Genomic DNA, 15,523 nt, shown 5'->3' with positions numbered 1-15,523 from the left:
TATATTAAGTATTGCATTATGTATGTATATTCAGAGAAACAGTTGCACCATGCTGCCTGATTGCTGGTATCCATTCATTTTTCCAGCCAAATTGCACTCATTTTGACATTTCTGTACTCAGGAGTTGAACTGAGATGATTTCTGGGTGTTGCACCTTGGGTGCAGGCAGGAGGGATCCCTCCTCCTGCTAAAGGCATGCAGGAGTTAAGACTTGCTAATGGAACACAGTGCCTTGGCCATGTCTGGAAGTACAATGAGACACAAATAGTAATAAAAAAGGAGGCTTTTCTGATTTTTTTAAAATTTACATACTGTTTGATTTACGTACTGTTATTAATTTTTGCATCATAATGTTCTAGTTTATTTTAAGCTATAGTATTCAAATATTATGCATATATATATATATAAAAATCATGGTATGTAAGGCTTTTCCATGTATTCATATGTAGCTTAGTAATGCTAAGATTCCCTTAGATATGCCTAGCAGTTGTACTTTTTCAAAAATAAACAAAGAACTAAGAAGATTTAATGGTAGAGGTAAGAAAGGGAAATCTCAAACATTTCCTATGTACTTGTGAAGCTTTCAGATTTAGCTTGAAGCAAACTATTCAAAAAGCCCCTTCTCTCATTTGGGCCAAAAGTATCCGAATTTGTGCAAAATGCTTTTAAAGCTTAAATTATTTGTACATTTTAAGGCGGACTTGGGATGCAATCATCTGTGGAGACAAAGACAGAGCTGTGCAGTGGGGGGCACTGGCTCTCGCAGGCCCGGTGCCACGACGTGTTGGTGCTTGGCAGCACGGCCGCATGCCTCCTCCAGTTCTGGCGCCGGGACCCCTGAGCGCTTTGCCTGGTACAGCAGAAGAAAACAGCCATCAAGGCCCCAGTCAGTTTCAGAACAGAAAATCTCTTGCTGAATGAGAGGACAAGACCCCCCAGGATTTGGGGTCAGAATGGAGGTACGCAGGCAGAATGGACAGAAATTCGGTACTGACCCCTATGTCATCCCCGGGCCTTTGCTTTCACGGGTACTGGATTCACCCCGAGCTTTTCCAGCGCAGCAGGCAGCATAAAGTGGAAGCACAAAGAGAGAGATCCCAAGGGGAATGAAGTAGAAATGAAATGTTCAGAGATATAAGGGGTTTGCAGAAAGAGTTCAGAAGATCTGCTCCTGGGAATGAGTCATTGAGCTGCACAGATGGGGAGGTAGTGAGGTTTTCAGAAGTGTCTGATAACTTTTAAAAAAAGTCGTTTGCCCCTGTAAATTGTATTTTGATGGTACAAAAAATCACGATGAACCATTATCGGCATCTTGTCTTGTATTATCAGCTTTAAATCAGCTGATTGCTGCATTTCAGCAAAACTATCGAATGGGAACACACAGAATACATCGCATTATGTCTTAAAGAGCTAAAATTATGGTACTGTCTTTATGACTTATATAAATAATGCAGGATTGTATGTCATTTGGAAAAAAAAAAGAGTTGCTTTTAGATATGTTTTGATTAAGCAAAAGTGATTGTGATTGAGGAGATACTAAATGCTGGCAGGTGGCCACAGGTTGTCACTGCAAAAAGGTCATTGAAGAGAAAGGCATGGTTTTAAAAATGAAGAAGGTGGGTAGGTTACCTAGCTTGGGGGGGAACGTCGTGGTTCCCAACCAATAGCTCTCTCCTTGGAGAAAGCAAGCATTTAAGGTGGTACTAGCAGGGGTTATCGCCTTGTCACATAGCTAGATGAATGGTCAAAGAGCTGAACTATTCTTGCGTTTTTCTCAAAAAAAAAATTAAGAAAAAAAACACGTACACACAAAAAAAAACCTTAAAAATTAGTTTTATGAATTTTCTGCTTAATATTCTCCAAAAGGAGAGTGGGAATGCAGAAGCATGTACGGTCCAGATTGAACATTTACAGGAGTGCTGAGAGAATTGGGTTTCTGAGCACAAGTGATGCTTGAATCACAGCATCAGTGAAGATTTTGGGTGAGTTGCTCATAGCTCTGGGAAGGACCGATGTACAGTGAGTGGTGGGCACACAGCAGTATCGGGTCTGGGCGTCAGGTGCAGCTGTAAACTGATGGATAGTCTGCCTGCCTGAGGGAGCTGGTGTTGGAAGAAAGGCTGCTCACCATAACCGTGTGGATAACCTGCTGCTTTCTTGTTCATTTGGTTCGTGAGATGGAGACTATTTTGAACCAAGCTTGAAAAGCAAGCTGATTTTCTTTGCAAAAGCCCAAAATTAAAAGAATCACTTTTAAGACATTATTTTGTGTTTGTTATCTAAAAAAAAAAAAAAAGGAAGTCCATGTTGAAACAAAATAGTTTTCAATCCAGACGCGGATTTTTTTTTTTTTTTTTTTTTTGGTTTTCAGGTAGATTTTCCATACTTCTGTTTTTCATTATGTCTGAAGCGTGGTGTGTGCTGGCTGTGGCTCTCAGGGCTGCGAGGCCGGTGCTGCAAGTCGCACGGGGTTGCCTGGGCCTATTTTCCTGTCACTTTTCTCTGCAAGGCCCTTTTCACTCAGCTTAATCCGACAGGGAAAATTACTTTAGGAATTAACCTGAAGGAGACAAACGGAGAGTCCAGTGTCAGTACTAATATTGGTGTAGCCTAAAAAGGAGGCCTTCTGCGCCCAGACCAACAGTGGATGTAGTTGGGATGTAAGGAACGCTTGCTGAGGACACCTGGTGCCGCGGGTAGCAGTGAGCTTCCCTGCTCGAGCCCCGTGCGGGGCAGGTGCCCCAGCCTGGGCAGCTCTCTTGTTTCTCCTGCAAACTGGCTCTGAGCGTTTCAAGCAATAGTAGTTCACAGCATTTTTAAACTGCAGGTCTTTTTTTTTTTTTTTTTTCTTGTGAATGTGTTTACATCTTGGCAGGAAATTCATTTTGTTTGATTTTTTTTTTTTTTAATCCATTGCCTTCTATTATTGATTTTTAATGCTTTCATTTCCTGCTTCTTCAACAGCCCATTACAATTCCTGGCCCTTTTTCAAGCTGCCTATTTCATTGCCAGGGCGGCTGTATAAATCAGCTCCATCAATGGGATGTGTCACGTTGGAATTTCTTAGCTTTCAAAGGCTTCCCATCAGCGTGTGTTTTATAACGTATTTATAATGCGTAAGTGCTACTTGCTTTGGGATGGGGATGGGAGACAAGTAGAAGGTGTGGGAGTTGGAAAGCCCTGCAGAGTACAGCTGCGTTTGTGCTCACGGGACTGGTGAATCCTGCGGTGTCTCCCTGCGACATCCAGGCCAATTTCAGTATGTGCAGCGTGGTGAAATCTTATGACATATAACAGATGCAAATGCTCTTAGGGAAAAAGAAAAAAAGTCGCATCTGATAGAAAATACTTTCATTTCTTCTCACATGAATAATGATGTCAGGATTCAATCTTGCATAATTACTGTTATATTTGTCACTAAACATGACATCTGCGCAAAGCTGTTGAATGTGCATTCCCTGAAAGATGAAGGTCTTCGCGAAAAACGTGTCTTGAGTCACTGAATCCAATTTCCCTTTTTTTTTCCCCCTGTCTGTCAGTATGCTGGTAAATGGGAATATAGCTTTGAGGTAAGTTTGGAAACAACTGCAGCCCCTGTGCCAAACCCTAGAATAGTGAGTGCCTCCCTGCCTCTCTCCTCCGGCAGTGCTGCGTACAAGCGGCTCGTGTAGTGCCTTTCTGTAGGCAGACTGTAGGGTGTCGGCGGTGTCAGGCTGCTGCTGTTTGTAGGGAGTACTTGGGTTCAAGTCCAGTAGCTCAGAAATATTTACTGTTCTGCATCTCCTGAGCAAGTACAGCTCCCGTGACTACCTCTTTTTAAAGTTATGGGACCCGTTGGGGCCGGTGTAGTCAGACCGGTATGTAACATAGCAGCTTACGGCCAACAGTTTGAATATTCCTTTAAACTGCAGCCTTAACAGCGAGTGTGAAAGGACTTACTCAGCTCCTTGGAAGTGAGTATGGAAGACATCACAGGTTTTTTATCTTAGAAAGTTGTGTTTAATAAAATGAGAGATGATCTCGTGCTTCCATTAGCACAGATATTCCACAGTCAGTGCTCCCTCGCTGCTTACACGAGCTAACTGTACTGTCTCATCTACCAGAGGAAACAGTCTGGTCAGATTGCCAAACAAACGCTTAATACTAATTATACAGGCGTGAAGAACCTGCTAAATTTAGGCATTAAGTGTAATACAGACATGCAATATAGAGAGATCATCACTTCTAGAAGTAATTTCTGTACCCCTGCTTTCCTTTAAAAATAGTAGGCAGAAGTGAACACGAAGCAATAACACGTAATGAAAGAAAAACAAGCATCGATGTTCATGCGGGTCGCTCAAAGTGACATTATAAGGACATTCGCTCTTGATATTTTTAGTGGCCTCTTTATATGGGCTTTACTCTCTCCTTTACTAAAAAGAAAAAAAGACTGAAGTGAGTGGTTCATGCGAAGATAGTTTCAATGAGAGGTCCAGACCAAGACATCATCTCTGCCCGAGCCTTGTGATGTGAAGGGAAAGTCAGGATTAGAGGCTTGGGGGCAGGATTCAGAAGCTGGCCCCACGGGCTTTCACAGCACCGTTTGACAGCAGTGTTCACAGGCAGTCATCCCTCAGCCCCCTACGAATGCTGCTCCTAGATTTAGCTGCTTCGCTGCTGCGGATGTCCAGTCAGTCTGCTGCTTTCTCCCTTTTTTTTTGTCCTCATGTTTGCTGGTTTTGCTTACTTTGACCACCTTTCTGTCACGCAGACCCATACATTTCTGCATATAATCACCCAGTCGTGCCTGACGCTCAGCAGGATAGAGGACGGCACCCACGGCCCCACTGTGGAGGCTTGCAATGGTAGCCCCTTGCAAACCTGGATGCTAAGGAACTACACGAGGCTGGAAGTCTTTAGAAACATTTTTTACAGCCCCACTGACTATTTCCTTTAACAAACCGCTGGAGGTTGGTATCCAAACGTAACATCTGATGCAAAGATATCCAAGTATAACACGTAAAGCAGGTATAACAGCTGATGATTTAAGCTGTTTGCAGAAAAATACTTTTCCATCTTCTGCATCTTTAACTCAGCTGAATTCTGTTCTTGTTTCCACAGATATGTGCGTGTATATATCTAATAGTATATACGTTTAGTGTTAGTTATTAATTATAACTAATTTTGGATTATTTTAGCAGCCTTGAGCTACCTCTGTGATCTGTTCGTGTGACCATCATTGTTACTGTTTGTGATAGTTGAGGGTTTGATCCCCATTCCAAGACGTATAAATAGTGCCAATTGCATGATATTTTTGAGACATGTTCATTTTGAAAATTCCCAATTTTAAGTAACCCACTTCTAGAGATAGTAGTGTTGATCAGCAGACAATTCCAAAACATGAACGAGTGGAGGAATCAAAATATCGTGGCAGCCACTGGTTTCCTTTCCTGGACAGTTTCGCTGATGTACGTAACGGAGCGCAGCGGGACAGCACAGGCTCAGAATACAGGCGGGGGCTGCTCTTCTCACTTCTAACTATGCCGCCTTCACCTCTGAGTGCATCCCGTAGAAACCAGAGCGCGTGCTGCTCTCCTTACGGCAGCCCCCTAATTAATAGCTGTAGCAAGGAAGAAGGATTTTGGCAGGTAGCGCCGAGTTTCAGCTGACAAAATCTGGGTGCTGGTTTCAGGCAGTGGTGTCCCAGCTCGAGGGCACGGGTTGTGGCAGGGCTGGGCTGGGGCGCTGCAGATGGACGGCTCTTGTCCTGGCAAGCTCAGTGCAAGGAGGACGTGGTGTGGTGTCTTCGTGCGAGCTGTGCGTGTCCCACTGAACGGCTGCGCTGCAGCAGAGTGCTCCGTGCTATTTCAAGAAATGACTTTTCTCAGTCAAGTTTAAAAATTATCTATAAATGTCTCTTCTGATGCGAACAACCTTTCCTGGTATCTTTCATTCGCAAAAGTCACTTTTTAAAGCGACTGAGAACTTTTCAGTTTGGTGTCAGTGGCTGCTAGAGCACAGGATCGCTGCTTTGTTGTCGTGCCGTAACACACTCAGATTCTGCCCTCGTCACGGCTATTATTTGCATACATTTGGTGAGCGTGAAACAACACCGCTTGCTCCTGCGCATCTGAATGGCTGTACAGCCCGCTCCGTATCCAGGCGTGTGTCCTCGTGGTGGAGTAAAATCAGGATTCTAGGCTGGCTTGTATGAGTGTCATACTGCCTAGTAATTAATTGTTTCCCAAGCAAATGAGACCTTTTTTGTAATAGCACAAATAATGATAGAACACAAAAAGAAAAAAAAAGACGAGACAGTTGAAAGTCCCAATGATATGGTAGCCTAGCATGAAATTATGCACTGAATAGAAGGGAACAGCTGATGGAGGCAGCAGCAGCATTTTTAGACCCGCTTGCATTTCTGGTTATAGTGGAAAATGATAGCAGTTTAATTGCACTTAAAACAATATAAGTGAAGAATCAGTGATGCTTTGAGCAGTGCTATTTAGTAAACAAGCTACTTCTGTTAGCACTGCTAATTCTTTCCTCTCGTAATTAGAGCAGAATGCCTTATATTCATCACTGAATGCATGTCAAATGGCCCCTCTATGATTTCTTACAGTGCCTGTAGGCTTTTCTTGGAGAATTGTGTAATAGTTTGTTTTAAACTGAGGAGCCAGTCTCTAGGGACGCGCTAGGGAAAGAATATTCGTAATAGACATTAAGAGTGTTAATATATGACATGTCAGTCCGGTATGAACGGCAGTGTAAAATTGCACAGCACAACAGCCCAGATCTGTGTGTGGATAATAAAATTGCATCAGCTGGTAGCAGAATGTTCTCATCTCCCTGCAGTTTAATTGGAACACCAGACAATGGTCTGGTCTTTAATATGGAGATACGCAGATGAGGCTTATTAGCAGTGAGACTGCATCAGAGAGTCGTTTCTGAACTGACCCCATGTGCGTGACTCGAGGTAGGGGCGCGGTGCCTGTGCTCTCCGAGAGACGGCTGCGGCAGCGCCCTGCGGCTCCGGAGAGCCAGGCAGCACGACGCAGTGCTACTTCAGGTAGGGCTGTTTGTTTTTATAAGCCATGGAAGAACGTGGTCCATAAAACCCCGTGGGGCAGCAGAGCTGCTGCAGGACCTGCCACACGTGGGGCAGCAGTGCCACAGCAGGCAGTGCCAAAACAGGGGCAGCTCGGGGCCGGGGCCCGGTGGAGCTGCCGACGGCACCGTGCGAGCTGGGGCTCTGGCGGGGCAGGAGCATGGCTCTGGGCACAGTCCTTACAGGGCACAACCTTGATTTTTGGAACCAGGTGCAGTAGCAAGCAGATGTTTGCTGTGGAAGTGTTAAGTCCGTACTGAGCGTGCAAGACTGTCGGTGGGTGAACGCGCATCGTGCAGCTGCTGGGCTGTGCCAGGGCTGTGCAGGGCGTGCTTGGGGCAAGCCCCGCTGCGAGCCGTGCCCTGATCTCCAGCACAGGGAGCAGGGGACATGGTGTCCCCAGTCCTGCGGTGGCAGCGTGGCGTGGGGCATTGCCATGGGGAGCCAGCGAGGCATGTCCAGCCGCTTCCAGCACGGGGCGCGCGTCAGCTCCAGCCCTGCACGGGGCTGTCTGCAGCGTTGCTCTCCCCGTGGCCTCTGCATGGTTCCATGTGGGAATCTCACCGCTGTCACAGACGGGCAGCTGCTGACACACGTATTTGTACGGGTGCATGGGCAAGTCTGTGTGTAATGTGGTTTTAATTGTTTTTTTCTGGAACCGAAGGACCTTTTAGGAAACAAACGTATTAACAGCAGTAAATTAGTAACTGCAAAGCTTCGTACCAAAGGTGCCTGAGGTACCGAGATTTTGTGTGCAAAATCCCAGATGAACCCCAGAACAGGGGTGCAGAGAGCACCACCTCCTCAGTTGTCAATGTGCCTGCCCGGTTTTGTTGAAGTCCACAACTTCATGCTCAGTTTCCCTTGATCTCTTCATGTACGTCCTCCCAGTGCTTTGGACCAGAACATTGTTTCTGCCAAGAGTGTTTCTGCCAAATATGTTCAATTTCCTATTGTCCCCTTCTGACTCTCCCATTGCCCAGAAACATAGCGTCATGTAGTCAAAAAAAATGGAAGGGACAGGTGTCCCAAAGGAGAAAGAATATATTGTAAACAGAAATGTTTTCACCTGTATGTTACTGTTGTTAATATAATTCTAAGCAAATACAAGTTTTAGTTTCCCATTAGCAATTATTTCTGAACTTACAATGCACTGGCCTGAAACGCGTACACGGTTGGGTTGTCAGAGCCTAAATCCCTTAACCCAAACCACTGTTGCTTTGAATTAACACTTGCTTGCACTTACTTTTGTACTTTTCTGTTGCGTTTATTTGTTTCTGGGTTCAGCAGCGGCGCTCGCTCCCCAGGCTTGACCACTCGAGAGAAGGTGAGCGGGGTACCCCTCGGGGCAGCAAGGGGCGTGTAGGGGTCTCAGAGCTTGGTGAATGGTAGCGGGCATGGGACAGGGATGAGCACTTGTCTTGTGGCTTGTGTAGTGCCTAGAGTAGGACTCACACAGCTCACAGATCTGTTTTCGACAGTAATGATGGTGCTGCAGCTCTTGCACTTCTCTGTTGCAGAAGCTCACCCTGAGGCACGTCAACAGCAACCAGTGTCTGGACGAGCCGTCGGAGGAGGACAAGATGGTGCCCACCATGCGGGAGTGCGCTGGGAGCCGTTCCCAGCAGTGGCTGCTGCGCAACATGACCCTGGGCGCCTGAGCCGGCACGGAGCCGCTGCCTCGGCCGGCCCGCCAGGGCTCTCCTCCTCCCCTCCTCCTGGCCAGAACAGAGTCCCCAGGTGGGCTTTCCTGGGGGCAGCGGGCCTCCACGTGCCCCTTTGGAACCCGTGACTGTTCGAAAGAAGCACACGGGAGCCTATAAATGGCAAGATGTGTGGAGTTACCAACGCAAGCGCGCTCAGAAATGTTTAAAGAGAAACCTTGATGAACCTTTATCAAAGAGGTGGGGAGGGAGGTTATCTCCTGTGCGTGTCGGACACCGTGGCACAGTGTCAAATGCCTTATGAAGCTCACTGGCACTGGGAACGATTCTGTCAGAGGCTTTATAAACTCCATGTTTGGGCACTGGTCTGTGTTTGGGCACTGGTCTGTGTTTGCTGTTCACTTGTGTTGAGTGGAGCTCGGTGGAGCACTGCTCTGAAAGGGCAGCAGGGGCACCGTGCAGTGAATGTTTGGTGCCTGGAAAACGTGGAATCCCGGCACACAGTGCTTGGAAAAGCAGCAAAACTGAGCAAAGAGCGCATCCAGAAACTGGAATTAAATGAAACAACCTGAGAGACATTGGAACAATGCTAAGGAGGAGTGCCTCGCCTTGGTAACTCAGCTCGGTGCAAACTGAGGTCTCTGCAGTGGGAAGACAAATGGCTGGGCCTCACACCTGGGAAACTTCAGGGGCTTCTGCTGCCTCAGTGGAAGTAGCAAAAACTGGCCCTCTGGGAGAAAAAGACACTGGGTGTTTGGCTGAAGCCCGCCTGCAGCTGCTACCTTCGAGCATTAGTACGTACCTGCATCCTGCGTGAAACGTCCCAGAGCGCTCAGCTGGGGACCGCGAGCCCAGCGGGCAGAACTGTGGGTCGGGTCCCAGCTCTGGCTCCAACAGAGACGGCAGATGCTTATTTATATTTTTAATAATTTTGTGGCTTAACCATTTTGTTTCATTAGCGTGGTTATTAAGAACATGCCGGTGACACACAGTCATGTTGGAGCACCACAGGAGCTGATGTCAGCCCGTGGCCAGGTATGGGAAAGTGTCCCGTCGTGTTGGTGGCGTTTCTGTTGGCCATCGCAGCAGAGATTTAGATCATTATGGATTAATGTTCTCATATGTAGGTATTATAAATTCATAGGGCATCCATATTTTCTTGATACCTGTCATTAAATGAAAATTTGAAGCCTATTAAATTTGAAAAGTGATTGCTGTGCGTGCACAGGAGCTCACAGACCAACTCAGATGGGAGGCTTATCCAGTCCAACCTCCCTGCTCAAAGCAGGGGCAAGCACCTCCAGTTCCCATCTTAAAGTCCCCCCCCAAATACACAATGTGGCTTAAAAGCTAGCAAAACAAGACGACTGTAATCTTGCTTCACAGGAAGAGCGTGCAAGCATCACAAACAAATGTAAACAGCGATCTCCCTGCAGAAGTTGGTCTTAAAATTCCATCTCCTTCCAAAGGGCTGTTACCAGGTGTGCAGCCGCCCAGGCTGGTGGGTGATACATCCAGGCCCGTGGCTTTTGCTTGCCATTGCCGAAGTAAGAGTTGTGGGAGGTCCCGCAGCACCCAGGAGCGTTAGGGAGCGCACTCGGTGGTGCAAGCTCTGCTGGCTACCCCCAGTGTTTCCGAGAAAGCACCCCCAGCTGCACGTGGCCACAGCCACAAAGCCTCTGGCACTGCTGCCGGCGGGTCCGGAGCCTTTCTTGGCATCGCTGCTGGAAGGTGACGAGAGGTGCAGTCAGTCTGCAGCTGCCTAGGCTGGGGGTGCAATCCAAAAGCAGTTGAAGAAAAGAGTATTTTTCTCCTTAGAATTACTACAAAGGTTGATGCAGAGTGATGCTAAGTGCATTTACTTTGTTACTCTGAGTACAGCCGGCGTATCTGTGTATCTGTGGCTGCACTGCTGTGCACTGGCTGGGGAGAGGTAGAAGGGAAGTGTGTATTTGTTCTGTTTGACCTGCTTAGAGCAAGTACCCCCGTTCCTGACAATCGCAGCGGTGTTGCTGCAAGCCTTCAGCATGCTGGCAGGATGGCTGACGTCTGGCATTATGCTCAGACCTAGAAAAAAGCACCAAAGCACCTGCTTAATTCAGTCACAATGAGTATTTCCATTGGCTTCGAGGGACTGAATCCTGGATCTACCTCCTCTGTGAGAATACAGAAACCCTGAAAGCCCTTCCAGAAGAGTTTTGTGTAGAGCTTCAGTTATATAGAATGAGGTGGTGATGGTGTGTGGCACCTTAAATGCTGGTACAATGTCAGGGATGACAAATACGTGATTTAATGAATGAATGTAAGTTACTGAGCACTCGGACCCCAGTCCTTCCTCCAACCACTAAATTCCTGCATTGCCTTGGCAAGTAATTTTGGCTAAGATCATTTGAAATTGCCTCTTTGGTTGCCTCTGTCAGTGTCTGATGTGCAGCACCCACAAAGGGGAGCATTCAGAGCTACAAACCTGTCTGAAAAGCATTGATCTGTGTTTGGTTCCCCATTTATAAAATATCCCAGAAAGGTGCTGGGAGGACTGGTTTCTATTTGCACAAAGTGTTTGAAATGAGGAGAACTCTACAGGTACTGAATATGATTGTTTATTGTTTTCACTGGAAAAAATGCTTCTGGTTCTTGTATTTTTTGAGAATTGCTTTGATGAAATGAGCCAGCCGTAATGCAAGGTGGCATCAGCAAAGGGAACATTTAGAAGAGTAAGTTGAGCCGTAAGCACTGTAAGCAGCAGTATTTTTGTTTGTCTCCCAGTGCCAGAGACAGGAGAAACCAGGGACAGCCGAGAACTGAAATAGCGAGGCGTTTTGAGCAGTCGTAAATGAGTTTCCTGCAAACACATATTTCCCAGTCACAAGAAGGATTTCTTCCTTTCTTACACTCTAACAGGAAGAGCGTTTTGAAGGAAAGCTGTGTACTTGAATGTCAAATTGTATGTTCTGATTTTTTTCTTTGCACCTTCTGGCTGCATCTCCCGTGGGTGCTGGGCAGAGCCTCCCCTAGGTGACTCAGGCCGGCTCCTGTTCAGAGCTGTTACACACATCTGCTGCCTGAACACTCTGGGAGGCAAAAAGGAGCTCACGAGCCCTGGTGAACGCCACGACATGCTCTGCTGTGCCAGCTCGCTGGAGACCTGCCCTGGCTCTGGCCCTGGGGTCCCCCCAGCCCCAAGCCCCCCGGTGCCCGTCCCCTCGGGCCGCGCCGCACCACCACGCTGCCTCTGGTGAGCTGCCGCCGGGTCCGCTGGTGTCGGCTGAACACCTGCAGCGTGTTGCCACTCGCTTCCGTGGCTTCTGTGTCAGTGCTGATTTTCCAGCGTTGGGTAACAGCTCCAGTACCACCGCTCCGGTAGGTTGTCATCCCCATTTATTCTTTTCCTCCAAGAGCACGCACTCGGGCCAGCTTGGCAGGGGTCCCTTGGAACACCTGCGGCACGCAGTCGCCTGAGAAACGTGGGGGTCGTGCCGGGCTTTTGGTCGAGGTGGAGAAGACCGAGGGACGCGGCGGTTTGGGGACCTGCTTACGAGCGCTCCCGATGAAGTGCTAGGAACATAAAATTTAAATTTATAAAAGTAGATTGTGGATAAATAATTGCACATTTTAAATGTTGTAACGGTTATTAAATGGTATACTGGTACTCTTTGCTGTACATTTAAATATTTATACATTTTTGTAGAATTAAAATATACTGGTTTAGTTTTCTTCTGTTGCCTTCGTTTTTTTCTAGATGCACTTAGTCGTTATGTGGTCAAGTGTTACTATCCGCTAAAAATTAGATTTCCAGTGCTAAAAATTAGACTTTCCTGTTTCCATGTCCCCTATTTCCCGGTGCAACTTTGGAAATCGCCAGCAGAGCCATTCCCATTCCCGCCTCAGTGAGTGGTGGGAGGTGAAGGCACGAGCGGTGCGGCTGGGCACGTCGATGCAGTCGTGTTCAGCAGCTCCTCAGTTTTTTCAGCCTGTTTTCCTCAGCTCCTCAGGATTTTCTTTCTGTCAGTTACATCTTGAATCCTGAAATGGGTAAGTTGCGGTAAGAAGGGGGGAGAAGGGTCTATTTTAAAAATAAAGGATCTGTAAACGTAAACGAAAATTAATCCTCAGGAGACTGAGAGGCAGAGATCAGGTCATAAGTGCTGTCAAAGTGATTCCTGAGAAATGTAATCACAAATGGCGACACACAAATATCAAGTCATTTCAGATTTTACTGTTAATTTCAATTCCTCGACTAAATCAAACCTTTTTGGTATTAACCCTATGAAAAGTTAAGGAAAGCGATAGAATGTTAAAAGTCATAGAAGATTAAGGAGCCTTCTTCTGCATTATTTTAGAGGTACTGACAAAGAAATGATGAAGAGAGAAAAATATTTTTTATAATAGCACTTTTAGATGAGTTTCTTGATTCATCCTTCTACCCAGTTGCAGTGTATTCTGATGAACCAATTGACAAAAGCGCTCCCAAGTTAACGGCCCATTTAACCAGATGATGTCCTTCCAAATGTTGCTTATGCAACTACAGAGAAAAAAAAAAATTAAATCCTTTCTAGCAAGGTTTACCTGCTTCAGTGTTTTCTAAACCTAAAATGATCCAGATTGTCTGCGGGGAAATATGTATTTGTATATTTGTTTGTGTTGAGCCGGAGTTTATATAAAACATCCATCGCATATATGCGATTAAAAACCGACTGTCAAGTTACTACTCTGATTATTAAACTATCTTGCAAAGATGCAATTAACTGTAGAGCTCGTTAATTATAGTATGTGAATCATTTAGATGAATCATAAAATAATCTATTTGTGAGTAATGAATGCAGACATAGAGGTATGTTTCTTTTTTGCATTTCTCAGAAATGTTAACAGTTAGGGCTGATTATGGAGCTAAAATTACAGTGAGGGAAACAACCTACACCTGAATTTCCGTAAGACCCGTACGTGTTTTTCTCCCTTCTTTCGTGGTATATTTAGGAGTTTAATGGAGACAAAAACTTCCTGTGGACCAGGCCCTTAAGCAATCACTGTGAGTTAAATGCATGTGAGATGAGTTAAATGCACCTATTCAGTGGGCTAAAACTTCAATTTCAAACCTGAATTTGAACGTATTTTTGCAGCAGAAGGAAGGTAGGATCTGCCCTGAAATCCATACTCATGCAGCTTGCAAACCAGTGGGACGGCGTGACACAAACTTGGGGTCTGCTTCTGTAAATTCAGCTCAGAAATATTCAGCTTGGTTATTTTATTTGTAATCAGGCTGTCATGCGGTCAGTCTGTAAACAGAACGTCTCAGGTGCGCAGTCCTCCTCTATACCCTCGGTATGTGCAGCACCATACTGCTAGAATGGCGTCGCTAAAATTTTAAGGTGTTTCTGTGCTGAAATTAAGCAATTGCAGCTAACAAATGGATGTAGGCAGAACAGTGCAAGAGAGGTAAGGATGGTCTTGGCAAGTTTAAACCAAACCAAACACGAGCCTCTGAGCCTCGCTGGCAGTTGGCAGCGATAAAGCTTCTGTTTCTGCTATTGTGAGACAAACACTTGAGACTCTCAGCAATGTAAACTCAATTTGAAGAATCCATTTTACTTCCTTTTACAAAAAGTTTGTTTTCTCTTTTTAATTGTTTCCCAGTCATTCCCCTTCCAGTGCATACAAGATAGCGTTCATTACGGTTAGGTTCAGCTTTGAATTAGACAGCTAAGGACCAAAATAAATCTTCCCATGCTTAAACAAATCACCCTCCTCCGTGGGCCCTGCATTTTCACCGACACCCAGTGTCACAGGCGGGTGTTCCTGCCTAACGTGCCCCTCTGTGGCCTTTCCCCTGGGATCACAAACCACAGCCCACATGCAGGGAGGGTGCGTGGGTACCGGTGTGCTGAACGCTGGTGCCGTGGCCCTCGTAAGGACAAGGGCTGCTCCGAGGGGGGCTGTATGGGATGCCCTGAAGCAGAGGCAGTGTGCTGAGGGAGCCGTCCCATACGGATGTGCCTCTTCTGGCCATGAGCACTAACAGAAATACGTGAGTGCTGGGTCTGGCCCTGCACATCCAGCACAATTCACCTGCGTGAAGGCCCTCGGCACCGAAGAGGAGCCACGCAGTTCGTCTCTGCCGCTGCATGCTAATACCGCCCTCGTGGTCGGCCAGGTGACATCTACCCCAAGGAGTGGGTCACAGCGTGGAAGTGATTAAATTGGTGCTCTGTAATTCAACTTCCATTAACGCCGAGAAGGGTCAGTTGCTGGTGAAATGAAATTTCTCACCCCTTCTCATCCTTTCTGGACAACTCTCGAGTCTCTTGCCACGGCAGTTATTAAACTCTGTGTGCTTCAAGTCCCAGGAAGTGCTGGGAGGAAAAGAAAAACAAACACAAAGAGGATTTCAGCTTCCAGCCCTGCATTGCAAATAAAACTGCTGTTTGTCCACTCAGCTGTAAGCCGAACTGGAGTTGCCTGCTGTGCCCTGAGTGTATTAAGGCTCTGTTTGGGGGCACGCGGTGCTGAGCACCGGGCCGATGCTTATGAAAATGTCAGAGCACAAGGTGGCTGCTGCGTCTTCGGGTGCTTTAGTCTTAAGGCTTTTTAAGATGTTAGAGTCTGCTCTTATCTTTCTTTGAAACTCTGAAAGAGTTTCCTTCAACTCTGCTTGCACGGGGCTTTAGGACAACGCTGTCGCCCATGCCTTGCCCGGCAGGGCAGCAGGAAGGCGACACACCGATACCCCCAGCACGCTGAGGCTGAACCACACGCAGGGCATTGCAAGGTAAGATTT

General features: G+C 46.6%; 1 protein-coding gene across 10 annotated transcripts in view; it reads left to right on the top strand.

Annotated features, from left to right (window-relative positions):
* GALNT13 (polypeptide N-acetylgalactosaminyltransferase 13) overlaps window positions 1-14,504 on the top strand; it is a 126,211-nt gene extending 111,707 nt beyond the window's left edge. For 7 of the 10 annotated variants that reach the window (XM_083840530.1, XM_083840527.1, XM_083840529.1 and 4 more), the window contains one exon: window positions 8,608-14,501. In XM_083840530.1, the coding sequence (XP_083696656.1) occupies window positions 8,608-8,748 (141 nt within the window). In that variant the 3' untranslated portion in view covers window positions 8,749-14,501. Of the gene's footprint in view, window positions 1-8,607 lie in introns of all 10 variants that reach the window. The other 3 variants (XM_083840535.1, XM_083840536.1, XM_083840528.1) reach the window with 1 other exon arrangement.
* The last annotated feature ends 1,019 nt before the right edge of the window (window positions 14,505-15,523 follow it).

The sequence above is a fragment of the Anser anser genome, assembly GCF_964211835.1.
Source record: "Anser anser genome assembly, chromosome: 6".
NCBI lineage: Eukaryota > Metazoa > Chordata > Aves > Anseriformes > Anatidae > Anser > Anser anser.
Note: the sequence above shows the minus strand (reverse complement) of the source record. Positions and strands in the feature narration are given on the sequence as shown.